We start from the raw sequence: 21085 nt of genomic DNA, 5'->3' as shown, positions 1-21085 counted from the left end.
ACATGTACCTAATCCAGAGATGACGCAGATAGTATTGCTGGGGGGGGGTCAAACATGAACTGAAAATAAACAGGAGCAATTTCAGTCCTCCTTATGTTTTTTTCTCCATAAAGTCAAGGGAGTGAATAGAAGTTAAAAAGGAATTGCATTTTTATTATATCATTATGGTGGTCATGGTGTCATTTTTTTACCTTGGTGGGCAAACCAGAAAGTCTCAAACTCATTGCTTCAAGGATCTGATGGAGCAAATTTTTATTCTAAATAATGCTAAAATGTAGTGCTAATCACATTTTTAAACCACAGGCATAAAATATTTATCCCTGTCTTTTAATCTTCCAAACAAGTTCTTATGTTTTTAATTATGCAGTTCAGCTTTATTTTAGTGGGGAAAAGATGAACAGTTACTAGAGTGTAAACACTGTAAAGTAAATGGGATATTGTATGTGACACAAACTATTTTTATTATTATTATTATTTCCTGCTCACCTGTAGCTGGCAAAGGTAAGTTTTTAACTATTCTTTTCTTTTTTAAAATCTTGAGTGATATATTTATTGTTTGATATTAGTAACTTAAGGTTTTTTATTGACTTTTGAAGAAAAATATAAAATGCAAATATTGGTAGGAAATGGGCCTTAGGACTAAGTACCAATAAGTATGTATATCTGAAAACTTTGTTTTGGTTTTCCCAACTTATCCTGCATCTGGGTCTGCTATCACAGACTCCACTGATTTCAGTGGGACTTCATTCATGTTCAAGTGTCCATAATAATGCATCTGGATGTTAGGTCAAAGGCTTGTGTAACAACACACATGCCACTAATTTCAAATTAATTATCAAAAGAAATATTTACTTTTTTAAAAATAAGAAAAAAGATCTCATACCTGTAATTATGCAGAGAAGAATTAAGTCTCAAAAGCTTAAGCAAGCTGCTGCTGGGTACATGCTATGCACAAGAGACACAGCACAAAAGAACATTATGTATTCTTTTTTCTGTGACCTGCTGTAATGTTTTTTAAAAAAAGACTCAGTAAAGTAGATATTTATACCAGAAGCAATGCTTACTAAGAAATGCAGAAAAAATCTATGTATTACATTTATATGGATTGTGTCTGGGGAAATATTTCTATCGATGTAGAATATTTTGGAAACAATATTCAAAATAATTTCACAACATAGTTTAATACTTGGAATCAAATGTAATCTTGTTGATGCCCAAGTGTATCTCTTCAAATTAATATTTTAAATAAGTTTAAACTATTTACCACTTATATTTAAGAAAGGACACTTCAAATTACTGTGTGTGAAATACAGTCTAAGTTTGTGATTAATGGTAGGCCACTTGTATTCAGAAAACAAATGTTAATCTTTTTAAAAGGTGTTTAATCAGACATGCTGTTGCTTCTTAAATGCTAAGAAATAATATGCTGCTGTTTCTGTAGATGATCATCTTATACCTTAAATCATCAATGTACTGTCACACTGTTTATTTGCTACATCCACCTTGGTGAAATCTGTCACATGGATTTGACTCTTGATTTGACAATGCAAAGCCAAGTGATATGAATTAGTTGTGCATCTTTTCAAGATATGATGCTGCAGATCCTTCAGCTTGAATTAAATAATTCTTCCATCTACAAATACAGCTGAAAGTTGGACTTGACATGGATCAATATGATCTGGGGCTAAATTTCTAAATGTGACTGATTATGTTAGCATCATGCCCGCAGATCAATATTGAGTTTTATTATGAACCCGACTCTATAATTGGGTTTAATCAATAAACTTTTGTCTCCCTTTCTTTAGAAATTTTAGGTTTGTACCATGCAGTTATCAAAATTACATTTAGGATACATTTAGGATTCTAGTTTTCTAGTAACAAGCATAAAGAGACATATTTGAATTTAAAGGAACAAAGGCTGAGATCCTATTGTAAGGGAAAGTCAATTTTTAAGTTGATAGGACTGTTCACCCCAATATAGTCTATAGAATCTAGCAGAGCTAATGTGCTAATACATAACTAGTCCTTTTGGGCACTGTAAGGCTTTTTCTGTCCATACTTGGTAGATAATTCACATTGAGGACTTTGACAAAACATACCATTAATGAAAGCAATCATTAGAGCTTGTCTTTTGATAAACCCGCGGGGTTCAAAGGCGTTGAAAGATGCAATCTGTGAAGAACAATAAATTTGGGCCTTTGATTGAAGTGCCATTTGGAATGGCATGTTTTCTCTATGTATTTACACAAAAATACTGCTCCCTTTTTTCATTACTCTTTGCTTGGAGGTTGAAGAAGCTCTTTGCCATTACTACATTTAGGTTTGTCTCATTAAAAGCGGAGTACAAAAAGAAGGCTGGAAATGACCTAGCTCAACCCAATGTGTTCATTTCTGCTCCAGTTTGCCATTTGGGAAATGGGCTTCTAGCAATGGTGAATGTTTTCCATGAGTGTTACTTTGATGTGCAGTGGACATACTCTTTCCTACATCGATAAATAAATGCATAAACTTTTATTGCAATGGAGGAAGGCTATTTATTTGGTAATCTTACTAAAATTAGCAAGAGGGCCTCATGTAAACAAGAAACCCTAGAAATAAATTGTTTACACTCAAGAGTATTTTATAATCTGTGATGTTTAAAAAGGTACAATAAAAGAATCATACTGTCAGAATTATTTTAAATATCCTGTATTGCATTTGCAAATAGGTTTTCTAAACTGGGTTTGGTCAAGCACTGGTTTAATTCTGGGCCTTAGCTGGATCATTTATGTTTGATTGGAACAGTACAAGGAAAAAAGAGCTGTTTGTGCTGTCAGTTGCAGGCAACTTAATTACCCATTGTTACAGTTAATCTGTGTGGTGCCCAGATTTAAAAAAAAAAAATTCAATAAAACTATTTGCTAGATCAATTTAAGACAAGATTCTATAATTGGAGTCACCTGCATGCACCCGTTGATGTAATTCAGCCCTCAGTTTTTAATGCTTGCAAGAATCTTCTTCATTTTCTGAGAGCCATAGGCCATTAATTAAAAGAATATACATATACATGAACTGTACTGTATGGTTTTTCCTGTCTCTGAACAGATGCAGATCGTGCTCAGAAACATGGGATGGATGAGTTTATTTCTGCTAATCCCTGCAAGTTTGACCATGCTTCCCTCTTTAGACTACTTCAGAGGCAGACCTTGGATCATAGATTGAATGATTCCTATTCTTGTTTGGTGAGTACAAAATGGAATAAAAGAAATGAAAAAGTGAGAAATAGTTGTTAACAAAGTGGCCTTTTCTTCCTAACTCATTCAATAACTGTGCTTGTAGTTGGGATAAAGGATTCCAATCGATTGGCTTCAAATTTGAAAATTATACACTTGAAGACTACTGCTGTGCCACTCAATAAAGAACAGAATAGACCCAAACTGACTCTGAACTGTAGTTTATCAGCTCCTCTAGGGAGGGCTGAATAAAACAGAAGGCTTTAATAAAAATGGAAACCTCTGTGGTAGGATTTACTAACACCTGTACAGGCATTTTAAGGTACAAATTCAGCTTGCCAGATGTCAGACATTATGTCATCTATCTTGTAATTCTCTCTTCTGTCATGGACTAGGAAAGTTAAAAAAAACAAAGAATAGAATCAAAACCACAGGGGGAAAAGGCAATAGAATTATGGGGGTTTTAATCAGCTGAGCCAAAGTTCGCTCTATGAGCATAAAACCTGTATAAATTACATGCAATAATTGGTAGTTAGAAATATATTTTTAATTATTACAAGAAAACAGGAAAAATGTGATCACTCTGCCAAAATGAATGTTTTCCCCCCAAATCTGGAGTATTATTAATAGGGGAAATTGGGGTGAGAAAGTGTGTGTCAATATTTACTCTTCACATTTCACTGTTTATTTTATATTGCATTTTTGAGGTGGCTTTTCCTGTTTTGTTTTGTGTAATTTTTTTAAAGCTGTCCCTCTGATCCTGATTTAATTTAAAACAGTGACAGTCAGGAGTGACTACATGGAAGTTAGTGGAATTACACTGGTGTAAAAATGGTGTCATTAACATCAGAATCAGATCTCCTAACTTGTTAATGCCATATTTTTAACTTTAGGAGGTCTGGAGTTGTGATCAATTACTCTAGGCATCGAAGTTTGCTAGCACCTGCTCTTCAAAATTGTGAGCCCTCGCAAGTAAATACAACACTTTTTTTACTTTCATTTCCATTTAACTAACCAGTCAAGGTTGCCCAGATATAACAATGAACAGATTTCTATAGGTTATTTTGTACAATTTAAAAAATAACTTTTTTGATGGCACTTTCTTTCTTTTGAAACCCTTTTAAAATTACGGTTTTCTTTGGTAGTGTACCAACTATGTACAGAAAAAGTTAAAGGACTAATTTTGTGTCTGTGAGTTGTGCACTGAATCAAATGAAAAGGCCTGAAGGTACATCTGTACAAAGTAATTGGCACTCAAGAGGAAGTGGTTAGCTTTCTAACAGTGCATCAGGGTCAAAAATCTTTTTTATAATAATAATATGGTAAGACACTAAATATAACCTTGGACTCAAGAACTTTTAAAAAGAGTTTATGAAGGATATGCAGTGCTTTAGCAACCACAAAACAGGAGGATTTCTTATTGCTCTTTGTTATTTTAGCTTTTGTTAAACAGAATGTGCATGCAGAATGTTCTGTTTTCCTTGGAATATAAAAGAGAAATAAATCATCGTATTAACTCCCTCCCCTTTTTGTTTTAAAGAAATATTTTGAGGCTACTAACATGGGAACAGTTAATGCAAACAGAGCTATAGTTATATGTTTGGTGACTTTGCACTGAACATTTCAAATTTTATATACTGCAGATATTTTAAAAAATAAGTACCTCTTTACATTTCAATAAATTAAAATATAATTATCCACACATATGACTAAAAAAAACCTAAACCTTAATTTTTAAGAATGGGAATTATACATAGTCTTTGATTAAACCTATTACCAGCCCTAAACATCTTTAATTTACCACTTTTGTAAACAGTAGGAAGCTTTTTTGCAATTAGGCAATAAATGAAAACTGATTGCCATAAAATTATCTCGTTATCTAACAATATCTAGTGCATAGTTGTTTGCATAATTATATGTGTGCATATATACATATGAGTGTATGTGTGTGGACACATATTATGTAAAGATACACATTTTGTGACAAATTTGTTAAAGGGATAATGGGAAGATGATCTTCATGTAAAGGCTTTAATCAATTAAATGACACTCCTATTTCTTATATGGCTACTTTCTGATGTAAATATTCAGCAGGTCTACTGATGATGTACTGCTTTCTTTATTGATTAATCATAATTTTGTTTGATTTACATGGATATATAAATATTATAAAGCAAAAATCTTCATTAAAAGGTTCATTAAGATATGGGACTATATAATTAATACATTAATTTTGTTAATGTATAAGAAAAGTATCTTGTTGGTTAATAGTATCATTTTGATGAATTAGGGTATACTGAATCTATGGATACATTTAATCACCAGGATTCAATTAAACCTCTATTTCTCATTTCTTTGCCAGAATAATATGTTCTCTTTACTGAAAAATCTTTTTTACTGATACTTTAACATCAGATTTAGTAATATGAGTGCATAGCTGGACATTATTTTAAAATGTTGAGGGGTTGGGGTTTTTTGGGTGCCATCACAAAACTAGCTTTCCTCTAAAAACATTAAGGGTCTGATCCAAAGCCCATTGAAGGCAATGGAAAGATTCCCATTGACTTGAATGGGATTTGGATCGTGCTTTACGAGCTTTATTCTGGACAACTCTGTGTGATAACTGTGAGGAGCTGTCAGACAATAATCCTAAATTAAAGATGAGAGTCAGACTGAGAACATAGGGCCAAATTCCTTTCTGCTGTAACCCCATTGTCTTCAGTAAAGTTACACCATGGATGAGTTGGAACTATAATGTGAATATTTTTTCCAGGAGTCTTTCCTAAGGTTTTTGTTTCTATTTCATTTAAATTATCAATATCTAAGACCATTCAAGTATTCTGATTGTATAGGAAATAATTCAAAAGAGATGCTTTCAGATGCTAGACTACTATAATAATTTAATGACATCTAAAACTTTTTTGAAGCATTGGTCACTTACACCAAAAGATTTTTTTTCTTTTGTTTTTTTCAAATTGTCTTAATATTAAAGTTTAGTTTACACGTTCCTCAATGATCTCTTTTAATGATTAAAAAAGAAAAAAAGTGTCACTGTTAAAAGTTTTGCTATTTAAAAAGAAAAATATTATCTTACCACCACAGCCACAATCTTCTACCCCAATGTTTATATCTCTTTTTCTGTTGTATTTGGAGGTTTATTTTGACACCTTTCCCCAAATCATGAGATGAATCAGATGATTTTTTTTCTGAATCAGGAATCACATTCTTTGCAGTCTGAATTTGCTCAAAGAATATACAGGTTTCCTTCCCTCAAAGACATTCCTCTCCCCGCCCCCCATCTTCCTCAGTCGGTGCAATTTTGGGCTGATCATCTCAAATCCATTTCCAAAAGGCTCTCAGTGTTCCAGTCCAAGTAATGTACCAGAATGTCTGTTCATAATTGAAGGTCAAATCCTCCTCATCTTACTCACATGAGTAGTCCCATAAACTATCTAGTTGTATATCTTTTGAATAAATACAACACTATATATGTTGAAATGGTTATGCAGAAGCGTGTTATATAAGAAAGATGAACAAGCAGTCAAATTGTGGTTCATCTCTCTCAGATTAAGTATGCAGTCACAAAGAACTGGCCACCTGAAACTTGTCTTTTTAACCATCTTGCTAAAGGCACTATAACATTTGCTTCTAAAATTCTTTTTTTAGTTTATCATTCATTACATTAATAAATCCCAGCTCTTTGAGGTGTTTGTTATTAAATGTATGTTATAATTTGTCAGACAGTGACATTTTTATATTCTGTACAGGATCATGGACATATCAGTGCATTTTTTTCTGAGCTGTGTGGTTCACAGTAGTACTAAGGCTGAAGAACTGCAAAGAGTTACCCCATGACAGTCGCAGTTCTCAAGAGAACTATTGTTAGAGCCCAGCTCCTCTGATATATTTCCTACGTTATTAGCATCAACTTGATTAGTATGAAATGTTTATGTAATGCACACAAAAATGTTATTTGCTTTTGTTTCTCCTTTACTGGGTTGATTTAAAAGCAGAGCAATGAAGAGAAAAATCCTGATTAATTAAAAGAATGTATTTTTCCCATTCTCTTCCAGGGTTGGTTTAGTCCAGGCCAAGTCTTCGTATTAGATGAATACTGTGCTCGTTATGGTGTGAGAGGCTGTCACCGCCATCTCTGCTACCTTAATGAATTGATGGACCATTCAGAAAATGGTGCTGTCATTGACCCAACCTTGCTCCATTACAGCTTTGCATTCTGTGCTTCTCATGTTCATGGCAATAGGTAATTTAACATGAAAATACACAGTAAAACTAATGGCATTTGGCTGAATGGATAAAGGAAAAATATTTTACTTAGGTTATTGCACTCACCAGGTAGCAAAATTTTGTATTTGAAACAAGCAAATGAATCAGTTCATAAAAAGCTTCTTCGGTAGTTCTGGGTTTTTTTATGGAGCTTATAGAAAACATCATTTCCATTTTATTAAGCATGTTTTTCCATGTGTTGTGTCTGGGCCTTGAGTTTTTCTTCTGCATTCCCCATTTTGTGTTGCACTAGTGAGCTGATGTTTTGAATAAATAACCTGAGCTATCCTGGAACCCATTAAACTCCAGTGCTCCTTCCACATCCTGTAACATGTCAAGTTGTCTCTTTTGCTGAATTCTCCTTGAACCAGACACCGCAGGAAGACAGAGAAGACACTAGGAATGTGATTTAAGTAGGTGGTAGCTTTAGTAAGTAACATATCTGGCATTTCTCTGGCAGTACCTTGTCCAGAGCAAGTCACCCTTCCTTTGTAATCTGTTCCACCTGGTGGAGGGTTGCCATCAGCTCTCCACCCCATTAACGTGGTCCCAGCACTGTTGCTGGGACCCCACTCTCCTCCCCTCATACAACAGTTAAGCGGCCGGGGAAGAGAGGATTGTATGCACAGTGTGCTGGACATTAGGAGCCGCAACCACATTCCCCATCTTCTTTGGGAGATGCCTTCTCCTAATCCCCTTCCAATTCCAGTTGATCAGAAAACCAGACACCCTACTGAACTGCACTGGGCTCCTGTCAAGTTGAAAGAACAATTAATTTTACAACCTGCCCAGTGGGTCCCTGGGCTGCTGAGAGACAGGTGAATGAACTCCACAATACCCAGGCCAATCAGGCAGTGAGAGAAAAAATTCCTTCCGAGACCTAAAAAAGCAATTAGCATGATGCCCGCAGCAAGGCCTCAAAACCCAGCTCTTCTCCAATCCCAAGAGAGGCAGCTTTTCTTCCCACCAAAGGACGGCACCCCTGGGCAGGAAGAAGGGCTTATAAGTCGTTCCCTTGGGTTCTCCAACCAATCAGCCATAGAGCCCTGCTCCTTTGCACCCCCTCATAGACTTATCTTTAAAGGGGCCAAGGATTTCTTCCCCTGCCCAGACAAAGCCTCCCAACCTCTGAGGCTGCATGGGGCACAGGTGAGGATCAAGAGGGTAGGGCATTTGTGCACCTGAGGGATATGGAAAGGGGGAACAGGGGAATCAAGGGAAAAGCAATTTCCTTGGCTGTAAGGTGCAATGGAAAAATTCTCACCAAGTATCTGAGATGCTCTCCGGGTATCTTAACTAGCATGCTGACAAGCTAGGTAGATTTTCTGGCTTTTATTTACTAACCTCTTCTCTGTCAAACCATGTTTCTGTTGTCAACTCTTGAAGCATCTGGCAGCTCAAGTTAGTTTCTTGTAGAAGTCTGATTCTATGCAGTTTTCTCTCTAGATTTTTTTTATTAGTTGTGAATCTGACAAGACAAATAGTGATAATTGCGCAAACTTATTTCAAGTTTTCAAAAGCAAGGGAGATATATTTCTTTTTATTTATTAACTTAAGTGAAGGACAACAGTGCATGAAGTATGTGGAAAAATCTCTGGGAGCACATCATTTTGCACAGTGGTAAGCACTCGGTATGTATGTATTCCTTCTGTACAAATGCATGCTGTCTGAATAGCATTATGAGTGTTTTAGGTATAAAAGAATAGTGTTGAACAGAGCGGGTTTGACTAGTACTGAGACATTGTAAAAACATTGAAAAAAGAAAGAAGAAGAAAAAGAAAAGTAAGTCAAGGACAGAAACAGAGACACTCACTGAGGATGACAGACACACATACACAGATAATACATCCACTCATTCATCTACAGCACCACTAGGGAAGTGCAGGAAGAGAGAAAAAGAATTTCACAGACAATACACGATAGGCCAAAGTTCTAGGCTGATCTATGTTGTTATACGTCTTAGTTTTATAAATCACGCTGAGGAGGAGAAATACCACAGAGCCAAGACAAAGAGTTTTCATGCCCCAATTAAATCGTTTAGAAATGATGGATAAACAGTGAATTCAGAGATTTTTCTTTGGTTAGGAGGGCCTTAGACCTGCTACTAGCCTGGCAAAGACCATCTAAGATATACTAGCTTTGGAGTGGGGGAAATATAGAAATACCAGTCATGACTATAGTCAGTATACAAAGTAATCCCTGTTTCTTTTAGATACTAGTTTATTTCAGAGTGGCAAGCAACCTTAGTGACATCAGTCAAATGATCAGATGAAGATGTCTCTTTTTCTTCATGTTTTCTAACTTATTGTATGGCACCATAGTGATATAGATGGAGATAGATAGATATAGCTAGATATTGTGTGTGTGTATTCACTCTCCTCTCACTTCAAAAAAAGAAGCAAAAACAGGAATCCTGGCTGAATTCTTCAACCTATATTGCTAAGAGACAATGACAGTATTCACATAATAAAAATTTAACATTTTGCAACAACATGAAAGGATGTTGAAACAGAGTAAACCTTATGCAACAATTATATGCAAACACTAAAGAATATCATGAATGCGGTGGCCAAACTTTGAGATCAGCTACCATTTATACATACTTCAAGTATATCCATTTACTGCGCTACTTGGGAAACTTCAGCTTCAGAGCAAGATTTTCAACACTCTCACCCATTTTACTTGACTGGTATTAGATATTTCTCTGCATAATTATCAGATATCAGTTAATGGTAATACTGGATATATGTGTCTGTTATGGAAAATAACCTCTGAAAGGCTTGTTGACTCTCTTCTTGCTTTCTTTTACTTCTGTGTAAAACAAAAGGCCAAGAATGCATATTTAATATTTTTAAAATATGCATTGTGATTATAACTACTATTAGATATTTGTTGTACTCAGCCATGTATAAGAGAAAGCCTTACTCCCTTTATCTGGAGCTAAAACGCTATACAGATACAGTGTTATATTACACTACATTACATTCATTCCAGATGTTTGTGTGGGGGGGGGTATTTTATTTATTTGGTTGGTAACAAATAGCATTAAATCATCAGAGGGATTATGGAAGATCACTTCTTAATTCTCCGTTTCCCCTTTTTCTCCTTTTTTACCCTACTCAGAACCCCCAGGATTTCATTTATTGGTTAACTCCCTGGTTACCTGTTTTAAACTCTATGACAAAGGCACTATAGTGCTAACCTAGCAGAAACTTTCTTTGGAGCCCATCCATAGTAGAACTGAATCAGTCAGAAGATCAGCGCTCCAGGCTGGCCTGAGCCTGGATGTGAATGCAGAGAGGGCTCTCTAGTCACAGCTCTCCTCATGTCCAGGCAGAAGCAGGTATCAGCAGTCTCTGCCGCACGATACCTTCCGTTGCAGATGTCCTCCATGGGGTTGTAAATCTTTATGGGAGCAGGGAGCAGCCAGAGAGGAGGCAGGTTTGGGGGGAGATGCACATTGTTTTTCTTGCCTTTCAGACCCTTTTCTTTGCAATATCTCTGTGTGGAATCTGCTGAAAAGGTGATACAAATTCAGGCTGCCTAACATAACGATGAGGCATCCTCTGTACAATGGAATCCATCTTTAGCAATGGGACCTGAGGGACACAGTGGGGTGCTAGAACTGCATGGCTGGGGAGTTGATTCTGGTTTGTTGAAGAGGGCAAGCCCCATGTTCAGCTTCAATGATCTGGGGAAAAGCAAAGGGGAACGATGCAGAGTTTCTCCTCCATGTTCACAGGATATATCTGTGAGTGGGAGCATAGACCATTGGGCCTAAGCTTCAATTGACAGCCCTTGCAGAGATTCTTTCCTTTTCAGTTCCGCAGGGATGGGGGGGAGGGATAGCTCAGTGGTTTGAGCATTGGCCTGCTAAACCCAGGGTTGTGAGTTCAATCCTTGAGGGTGCCATTTAGGGATCTGGGGCAAAAATTGGGGATTGATCCTGCTTTGAGCAGGGGGTTGGACTAGATGACCTCCTGAGGTCCCTTCCAACCCTGATATTCTATGATTCTATGATGTTGATGCAGACAGGGAAGGATTCTACTGTCTGGAGCACATGCAGCTGGGCTCAACAACCTGTCGGACATAGCTGCTAGGAGCTAGAAGCAAGCAAGCAGTAGTAGTCTGGTAGGGGAGAGGTCAGGCTCAAGTAAGGAGGAAACTGTTCTCCTTATACCTCAAAAGGAGAGAACTTATTTCAAACCTTGCTTATACTCCTAAAAGGGATGCATTTTGGGCCAGATCCCAGGAGGTCCTGAGCACCTGCATGTGGTACAGGCTTCTGTGAAAACAGGTTCATTCCTTGTCAAGATTTTACATAACTGACTAGATTGTGGGTTTTGAACTGAAAAGAGGGGAGAACTGTGCTTATTATTAATAAATGTAATTTATTCATTAATTTTGTATTGCCGTAAGACCCGAGACACTCCTACCAGGATCAGGGCTCCACTGTGTTGAATGCTATACAAATACACATGGGAAGACATAGTCCCTGCCTCAAAGATTTTATAATCTAATTTCACTTCACCTGGAATGGTCCCTCAGGCGGTGTGTTAGCTACTTACACTAAACAATCTCTTCCACCTTGTATTTAGCTGTGACACTCTGAGTACCTATCCCAGACCGGAAGAAGAGCTCTGTAGCTCAAAAGCTTCTCTCTCACCAAAAGACGTTGGTCCAAAAAAATATATTCCCTCATTCACCTCGTCAGTCTAATGTAAGGCATGGTGCAGCAAGTGGTTGTGACAAATAGGCGGGAAGGGGAGGAGAGAAGAAAAGCATAATTGTAATATCAATGCACACAACAATGACTCTGAAGCAACTGATTTTTTTTCCTTTTTATCCTAAATAAAATGAGCTGCCCTTCTTCTGCCAAAGTACTGGGGAATTTTACAATACCTCTTCCTTCATTTTCTCTTCACAATCTGTTTCCTCGGGACTACTCTACTCTTCTTTGAGTTCTTGCTCATGTCTATTCCATTCTAGGTGTGTGCGTGCCCACGTGCACAGTTGTTGGGAGACTTTTACCTTCGTGGTATCCGTAGGGTTGGCTGTGGTGCCCTCTGGAGTCTGTACTCATGTGTCAGTATATCAGGCATCGCCGGCCCTACGCCCTCTCAGATCCTTCTTACCATCCATGGTGGTTGGTCGGTGCGCCTCTGTCCCTGGCCTCGCAAGTGGCCAGCGGTTTCTTTCCCTTTTGACTTTGTATTCCAGCTGTAAATAGTTTTGTTTATTGTAGATTAGTTAGTAAGTAGCTGTTAAGTACTGTAGTTAGTCAGGGTCCCAGCAGGGACTTTGCCCCAGGCAGGGCATGCCCCTGTCACTGGGTTTTAAGCCCTGCACTGACTGTAATAGGCCTACCTGTCAGTGATCCACATGACAGCTGTCTGAAGTGCCTGGGGGAAACCCATGTCAAAGAAAAGTGTCGCATCTGTAAGAACTTTCATCCCAGGACACAAAAAAAATGCGATATTCCCTTGAGGGCCCTCCTCAGGGAGGCCACTCTCCGCCCAGCCTCGGAGCTGTCCCACTCGGACACAACGCCCAGCACTTTGGCCTCGGTGCATAGCGCACCCCAAGCACTGGGCTCTACCTGGCACCGATCCCCTTTGCTGATGCCCAAGAAGATGTCTAAGAAGTGGGTCCTGGCACCGAGCAAGAGGCATTGGGTAAAGGACTCTGTTCAGGCTGCCCACCCATGCTGAAGCCACAAGGTCACACGTCCATGAGGGGACCTTTTACCCCCCCTAAGGGATCCGCCACCAACTCTGGGGAGTGGTAGGGGACCCAGCCTGATGGTGGAGTCAATGCCTTCCCATCTCCCGACGCCCAGAGAGCAAAGGACTCTCCTATCACAGTCAGCACCGCGTGCAGCGATGGACCCGGCAAAGACTCCCTACGAGGGCAAGCCAGCCAAGAAAGCCTCCCAGAAGGTGAGTGAATGCTGCAGAGCTCTTTGTCGCCACACTCCTGGTCTCTGCCCTCACGTCAAGACTCGCCCAGAGGGAACCGCCGGTCACTATATGATCGGTACCGGTCATCTACACGCTGACCCTCTCCACACCGACGATCACTGTCGCCTAAACCACAGGGATGTTCCCCAACATGGCGCCCCTCCCCCTACTCCCGGCACTGGTCTGCCTTCTCAAGGTGCCAAACTGAGGTGTCGACAGCCCCGCCATGGTCACTGGAGGAGAATTCCTCTGGCATGGAGAGGGAGTTCAGCCCTTCGCCAAGACAGCATCGTCATGTCTGGTCTCCTGAGGCTGTTGATGCCCCCATCTCACCAAATGTCAGTCACCACATTGGACAAGCACCAAACTGCACCAATGGCACTGGGCTTGGAGCACAAAGCACAAGCAGACGTGGAAGGACAGGTGCCCACCCCGAGAACCCCTTTCCCCACATGAGTTGGGTGGTTTAGTTGTCCTCATCCTCTCCACATGAGGCTGTGGCAGGACCCACTTGTGCTAGCCCACCAGATGACTTTAAGGAGCATCAAGCCCTGCTCTGAAGGGTGGCCACTAACTTAGGCCTAGAGGTAGAAGAGATGGCAGAGCAATCAGACACTTTAATATGCTCTCTGCATCCACCCCCACATGTGTCGTGCTCCTGGTGCACGAAGGGGTCCTGAAGATTGCCAAAGCCCTCTGGCAAACCCTGTCCTCAGTCCCACCCACTTCCAAGAGGACTGAGAAAAAGTTTTTTGTACCTACAAGGAGTTTGAATACTTATACACTCACCCGCCCCTGGGGTCGTTGGTTCTTTCAGCGGCCAACAAGACAAGCAAGGCCATTCTAGTTCCACCCCCAAAAATAAGGAGGCCAAGAGACTGTACGTTTTCAGGGGGGAAATATATTCCATGGCCAGTCTCCAATTCCGAGTCACGAGCCACCAGGCTCTTTTGGGGTGATATAATTTTTCCAAGGACACAGACAGTTCCTCCATTTTATGGTGGGCCATTTCCAGTTCCAGTGCTTCCCTTTGGCCTCTCCTCGCTACCGCAGGTATTTACAAAATGTATGGCCCCGATAGCCTCTTACCTGAGGCATCAGCGGGTCCATGTCTGTCCGTATCTTGACGATTGGCTCATCAAGGGCAGGTCATGGGATCAAGTGTAAAACAGTCTTGATCTAGTGCATTCCACCTATCGCGATCTGGGTCTGTTAGCAAACAAAAAGAAATGGACCCTCATACCAGTGCAACTAATAGAGTTTATTGGGGCAGTCCTCGACTCCACGCAGGCCAGAGTCTTCCTTACGGAGGCCCATTTCTGAGCAATATCGAATGTGATCTCCCATGTAAGGGGCCACTCGCTCACCACTGCCCGCACTTGCTTAAAGTTGCTAGGCCACATGGCTGCCTGTACTTATGTGGTCCGTTGTGCCCTGCTCCATCTCCGGCTGCTGCAGGCATGGTTGGCATCGGTCTACATCCCCAACAGGCACAACTTGGGCTTGGTAGTCAAGGTGCTGGACCACATCCAGTCATTACTGGCTTGTGGTTGGACCCCGCATCGGTGTTGCAGGGAGTTCCCTTCCTGACCCTGTCCCCATCACTAACTCTGGTTTCCAATGCCTCAGACCTGGGCTGGGGAGCCCACCTGGGTGAGCTCAGTACACAAGGCCACTGGTTGGGGATTCACCGCTCCCCCTACATAAATGTCAGGGATCTCAGGGCTGTTCTCTTGGCCTGACAGGTTTCTTGGTCCCACTTACAAGGCAAAGTGGTTCAAGTCCTGATGGACAACACCGCCATGATGTTTTATATCAACAAGCAAGGCAGAGCTAGGTTGTCAGCCCTCTGCCAGGAAGCCCTGAAGCTCTGGGACTTCTGTGTTCAGCATGCCATTCATCTCATGGTAACACACCTCCCCGGAATCAGGAATGTATTAGCAGATTGCCTCAGCAGAGCCTTCTCGTCTCACCATGAATGGTCAGTCCACCCCGAGGTGATCAGCAGGATCTTCCGAAAGTGGGGATTTTCCCAGGTGGACTTGTTCGCAATTCGTCAGAACAGGAAAGTCACCTTTTCTGCTCATTTCGGGGGATCAAAAGGTGATCCTTGTTCGACGCCTTCCTACTCCCATGGTCAGGGGCTCTAATGTACACTTTCTCACCAGTGTCTTTGTTTCACAGAGTCCGCATGAAGATCAAGTAGGACAAGGACAAGGTTATCCTGATGGCCCTGGGTTGGCCTCACCAACACTGGTTCGGCACACTGATGGTCCTGTAGGTGACAACCCCGATGCAGCTGCTCCTCTGGCAGGATCTCCTGTCCCAGAATCACGGCAGGCTCCTGCAGTCAAATCTAGCAGCGCTGCACCTAACAGCTTAGTTGCTGCATGGTTAACTGCTGAAGAGCAGGTGTGCTTGGCCTGCATCAGGCAGGTCCTACAGGGTAGCAGAAAGCCCTCCACTAGAGCAACCTATGTGGCCAAATTGAAACTATTCACATGCTGGGCCTCGGCCCAAGGGGTTAGGCCTGAGAAGGCCTCGCTACTGTAGATCCTGGACTACCTTATGCACCTCAAGTTCCAGGGCTTGTCCCTTTCATCAATGAAGGTCCATTTGGCTGCCATATCAGCCTTTCATCCTTCATTCCAGGGCAGGTCGGTCTTCGCTCATAACGTGACAGTCTGGTTCTTGAAAGGTCTGAAGCGACTTTACCCACAAGTCCAGGACCCAGTCCCTCTGTGGGACCTGAATCTGGTTCTTGTGCAGTTCATGGAAGCCGCCTTCGAGCAATTGGCATCCTGTTCCCTTCTTCTGTTCTCCTGGAAGGTGTCATTCCTGGTGGTGATAACTTCTGCCCAAAGGATCTCTGAGATTAAGGCACTTACTTCAGAGCTGCACTATATGGTGTTCTTCAAGGACAAGGTCCAGCTGCGAACACATCTGCCTTTCCTGCCCAAGGTGGTTTCGCAATTTCACATGAGCCAGGACATATTTTTGCCAGTCTTCATCCCAAAGCCTCATAAGTCTGAGGAGGAATGTAGGTTGCATTTCCTGGATGTAAGGAGACCGCTAGCCTTTTACATCAAGAGGATCACACCATTTCGCAAGTCGACGCAGCTGTTTGTCGCAGTGGCAGATAAGATGAAAGGTTGTCCAGTGTCCACCCAGAGAATCTCATCTTAGATCACCGCCTGCATATGATTTTGCTATGATCAGGCGAAGGTGCCTCCAACAGCGACTGTAACTGCCCACTCAACTAGAGCTCAAGCCTCATTGGCAGCCTTCCTGGCCCATGTGCCAATTCCAGATATCTACAGGGCTGCCACCTGGTCGTCCATTCACACATTCACATCTCACTACGCGCTTACCCAGCAAACCCAAGATGATGCTATCTTCAGTAGAGCAGTATTACAAGCCGCACGTCTGTAAACTCCAAGCCCACCCCAGGGATAGAGCTTGTGAGTCACCTAGAATGGAATCGACATAGCAAGCACTTGAAGAAAAAATGGTTACTTACCTTTCGTAACTGTTGTTCTTCAAGATGTGTTGCTCATGTCCATTCCATTTCCCGCCCCCCCCTAGTCCTCTGTTGGAGTTGCTGATAAGAAGGAACTGAGAAGGTATAGGGCTGGTAGCACCTGATATACTGACGCATGAGCACAGCACTCCAGAGAGCACCACAGCCAACTCTATGGATACCTCTAAGGCAGAAGTCTCCGACAACTGTGCATGTGGGCGCGCACACACCTAGAATGGAATGGACATGAGAAACAACACATCTCAAAGAAAAACAGTTATGAAAAGTAAGTAACCGTTTTTTCGGTGCTCCCAGTCAAGATCACTATCTCACAAGTGATTTTGTCTCACTGCTGTTATTATTCATGTTCATGTACTTCTGGTGTAAGTGAAATGGGCTGATTATGTAAATACAATATAATCCTGATGGTTGATATTTCAGTCTAAATAACAGCAGTGGGTGTTAAGCACAAGACAGAGATTTTGTTTTCTTCTCCATCATCTTCTTTCTGTCTGGTTCTCATGCTGTGACTTCCCATTCTGACCCTCTTGTTCTGAAATGGATGCTGGTGAGAAATACATGAAAGTGACTTCTTTCATCTGCTGAGCTGCAGGCAGAATTGAAACATTCAAATTTCAAAAATACCCCCCATTAGATCTCTGTCCCCCTCTCTCTCTTTTTCTTGAGAGCGAGCTGATGTGTCATGCATTCCTTATATGGATAGTGTAGGTGAAAAGCGTTTGACTGTAAACTTTGTAATTTCTCTCTACCTTGTTTTTGAAATTTTCAGCCCTTGTAAGAAATGGAATGAATCTGTAGCTATTGACTTCTACTGTACTTGACTAACTTGAAGAGGTATGCATGAGTATGTAAGAGAATTGCAGCTCTGTAGATCAACATGAATATCATATAGAAATTGAGAGAGTTGTGGGAGAGCCACTGCGTTAACTCACCTTCACTGTTAATTGATTTGTAACAGGAACCATTTATTGTGTTCATCCACCTCAAATCAAGTGACAATAGTAAGTATCACAGGAACTGTTGCTTTTTTCAAACTCTGATCCAGGAACTTTACTAAAATAAGGAAAACAATATTATCTCTAAAACTAATCTGTCTCTTTCCTTCACTCTGCTTCACTGTAGAGCTTCTGTTCAGAGCTTTCTCCTTCCCCTTCTACCTTGCTTCCTTCAAGATTTAAAGTAACAGGGCTTATAGCATGAAATCTCCTTCACCTTTTTTTTCAGCATAAACAATCTCTAGCAAGATTTAACAGAAAATGGTGCATTCAAATGAGGCAATAGCTTCACCTCTCATCCAAGTCTGATCATGATCGGGCATGATGGATAGTTTTGTCTTGTTGATTTACTTGGATTATCAAACTGAACGAAAGAGATTCCGGTTCAATGATCCTTCTCAGCTCTCCTCATGGAGGCTGTGGTATCAGAACCATTGCTAGTAGGACCATGTGTCAGTTCAACTGGGTTGGAACCACATTATGATGCTGCCTCTTTCTTCTGTACTGAATACCTTGATCACTCTCAATTTTGTAGAATCTTGAGCTGTAGCTGCATTCAGTGATAACAGCTGGTTTACTATATTTTTCCTCGTTCTGTTTTATTGAGATTGTCTCCTGGTTTAAGTCTGGGTAAGATGCAGGCTGCATTCTAACAGTTAAAGGAGGAAGACTGAGATCCGTTACATTATGGGCCGACCCTGCCAAATTCATGGCCATGAAAAACACGTCATGGACCGTGAAATCTGGTCTTTTGTGTGCTTTTACCCTTTAGTATACAGATTTCATGGGGGAGACCAGAGTTTCTCAAATTGGGGGTCCTGACCCGAAAGGAAGTTGCAGAGGGGTTACAAGGTTATTTTAGGGGGGATCATGGTATTGCCACCCTTACTTCTGCACTGCCTTCAGAGTTGGGCAGCCAAAGAGCGGGGGCGGCTGGCCAGGTGCCCAGCTCTGAAGGCAGCACCCCACCAGCAGCAGTGCAGAAGTAAGGGTGGCAATGCCGTACCATGGCATCCTTACTTCTGCACTGCTGCTGGCAGTGGCTCTGGCTTTAGAGCTGGGCTCCCGACCAGCAGCCGCCACTCTCTGGCCACCCAGCTCTGAAGGCAGCGCCAGCACCTGCAGCAGCAGAGAAGTAAGTGTAGCAGTACCACAACCCCCTACAATAGCCTTGCAACCCTCCCCCTACCCCACACATACACACACAACTCCTTTTTGGGTCAGGACCCCTACAATTACAACACCATGAAATTTCCGACTTCAGTAGTTGAAATTATGAAATTTAATATTTTAAAAATCCTATGACCAGGAAATTGACCAAATGCAGCATGAATTTGGTAGGGACCTAGTTATGAGGTTATTCAGGATGATTTACCTCTAAGGTTGGTAGAGTTCTTCTAATCTGACCACCGATATGCAGTTGGGCTTACTCTGGTGAGTGTTGTGGGGGTTACCCTATAGCTCAAGAGAGCTATCATCAATCCTGTTTGTTGTATATTTCTCTTAGCCATCTGTATGGCTCTCTTCACCAGTCCATTCCATTGGGGCTGATGGGGAATGGAAGTAATATGCTTGAAAATTTACGCTCTCCAGAAGCTTGGGAAGTCAGAGCTGGTGAATAGGTGGCCCATTGTCAGTAGCTGTTTGCAAGAATGTTGAAATGAGAAAAAATGTACTAGCTTTTCTATGATGTGATCTTGTGGGTCAAGGTGAGGTACAGAATTTCTACAAATTTAGAAAAATAGCCATTGACTGTTAGACAGATATGGTTTTTTTCTTCACAAGAAAATAGCTAGTGCTCTTCTTTTCTGAGGTCCATTGTGTAATGCTGGGAGCATGAGATATTCTTCACTTGTGTCCTTCGAGACTCTCATGATTCCCTCCTATGTTTTAGGTACTGCCCTATGCCCGGCCACCACTCCATCTTACCCAGTTTGTTTCTTCACTTGGGTAGCTGCAGGACTTGTACGGGGAGACTTTGGCAAACCAGTGAAGTGCCTGAAACCACTGTGGCTTATTGCTAAAAGCAGCCAAATCAGCAGGCTGTAAATTGGCCATTCAGCAGTCTCAGTTTAACCAAGTTGGGGGGCGGGGTTGAGTGCCACAGAGAGGGCAGCTTGACCCCCCGCGTCCTTCCTGATAAGAATTGTGTTGAAGTTGCTGATACAAGCATTTTAGAAGAGCAGGGTGTGCCCTAGGAATGTCTATTGGGGCCTCAAAGCTGAAAACTCTGGAAAAACCCACACCTGGTTCATCAATAATCAGAAGGAACCTCTCGCTTGGCCATTGAAACTGCTTACTTAACAAGTTTGCTTTAAGGGACATGTCATTCTATTACTCATATATAAATAAGGAGGAAAAGTTTGAGGTGGTGGGACTCTCTAGGACTGGACTCTCCCTCTGGATGCATCTTGTGTTCCCCACTGGCAGACGGGCTGCTGCTGTGTCACTTGAGAGCCACACTCAGCTTTGGTAATTATCAAGGGTTGGGGGTTGCTGACTAACCTGTTGCTGACGTGTGTATAAGTGCTTGAGACTAAGTAAAGTTTAGTTTTAAGTGAAAGCACTCTTGTGTTGTTCTGTTTGTGCCAGCCATCTATCGGTTGGACGGCCATTTCTCCCCGATTTATTTCCTGACACCACCTCACACAGAGTAAAAGTTACCAAGAGCTTTGGGTTGAAAGAACTCCAGGTAACAGACTGGCACCCTCTAGACCTTTCTGAATGCACACGTATGCTCCCCTTCTTTCAGTTTGATCTGCACTGGTTCTCCTTCTAGCAGTTCCTTTTCACAGAACGCATTCTGACTCCATTGTGTGGTTTATAAGGCCTGTCTCAATAGTTGTACTTTGGTCTAGAAAGCCATTTGTTGTGGTCTTGATTATAAAGGTGTCAAATACATGCTTGTAGTGTTCATAGTTAGTACAATCTTTGAATTGCCCAAGGTCACACAGTCTATGGTAGAGCAGGGAATTGAACCCTAATTTCCCAAGTCCCAGGCCAGCACCCAAATCACTGTTGCATCCTTTCTCTCTCTGATTATGTATTACCACCCATGATAAAGGCCAAATAAATGGCCTAATGAGCATTCAG

At 41.5% G+C, this 21085-nt stretch overlaps 1 protein-coding gene across 22 annotated transcripts in view; it reads left to right on the top strand.

Moving 5' to 3' along the window:
- The window catches only part of CADPS2 (calcium dependent secretion activator 2), a 593917-nt gene that overhangs the window by 416950 nt on the left and 155882 nt on the right, over positions 1-21085 (top strand). For all 22 annotated transcript variants that reach the window (XM_073328224.2, XM_073328216.2, XM_073328214.2 and 19 more), the window contains 2 exons: positions 3085-3221; positions 7286-7473. In XM_073328224.2, coding sequence (XP_073184325.1) covers positions 3085-3221; positions 7286-7473 — 325 coding nt within the window. The remainder of the gene's footprint in view (positions 1-3084; positions 3222-7285; positions 7474-21085) is intronic.

Source organism: Lepidochelys kempii, chromosome 1, assembly GCF_965140285.1.
Source record: "Lepidochelys kempii isolate rLepKem1 chromosome 1, rLepKem1.hap1, whole genome shotgun sequence".
Classification (NCBI taxonomy): Eukaryota; Metazoa; Chordata; order Testudines; family Cheloniidae; genus Lepidochelys; species Lepidochelys kempii.
The sequence above is the reverse complement of the archived record's forward strand: the minus strand, read 5'-3'. Positions and strand labels throughout refer to the sequence as shown.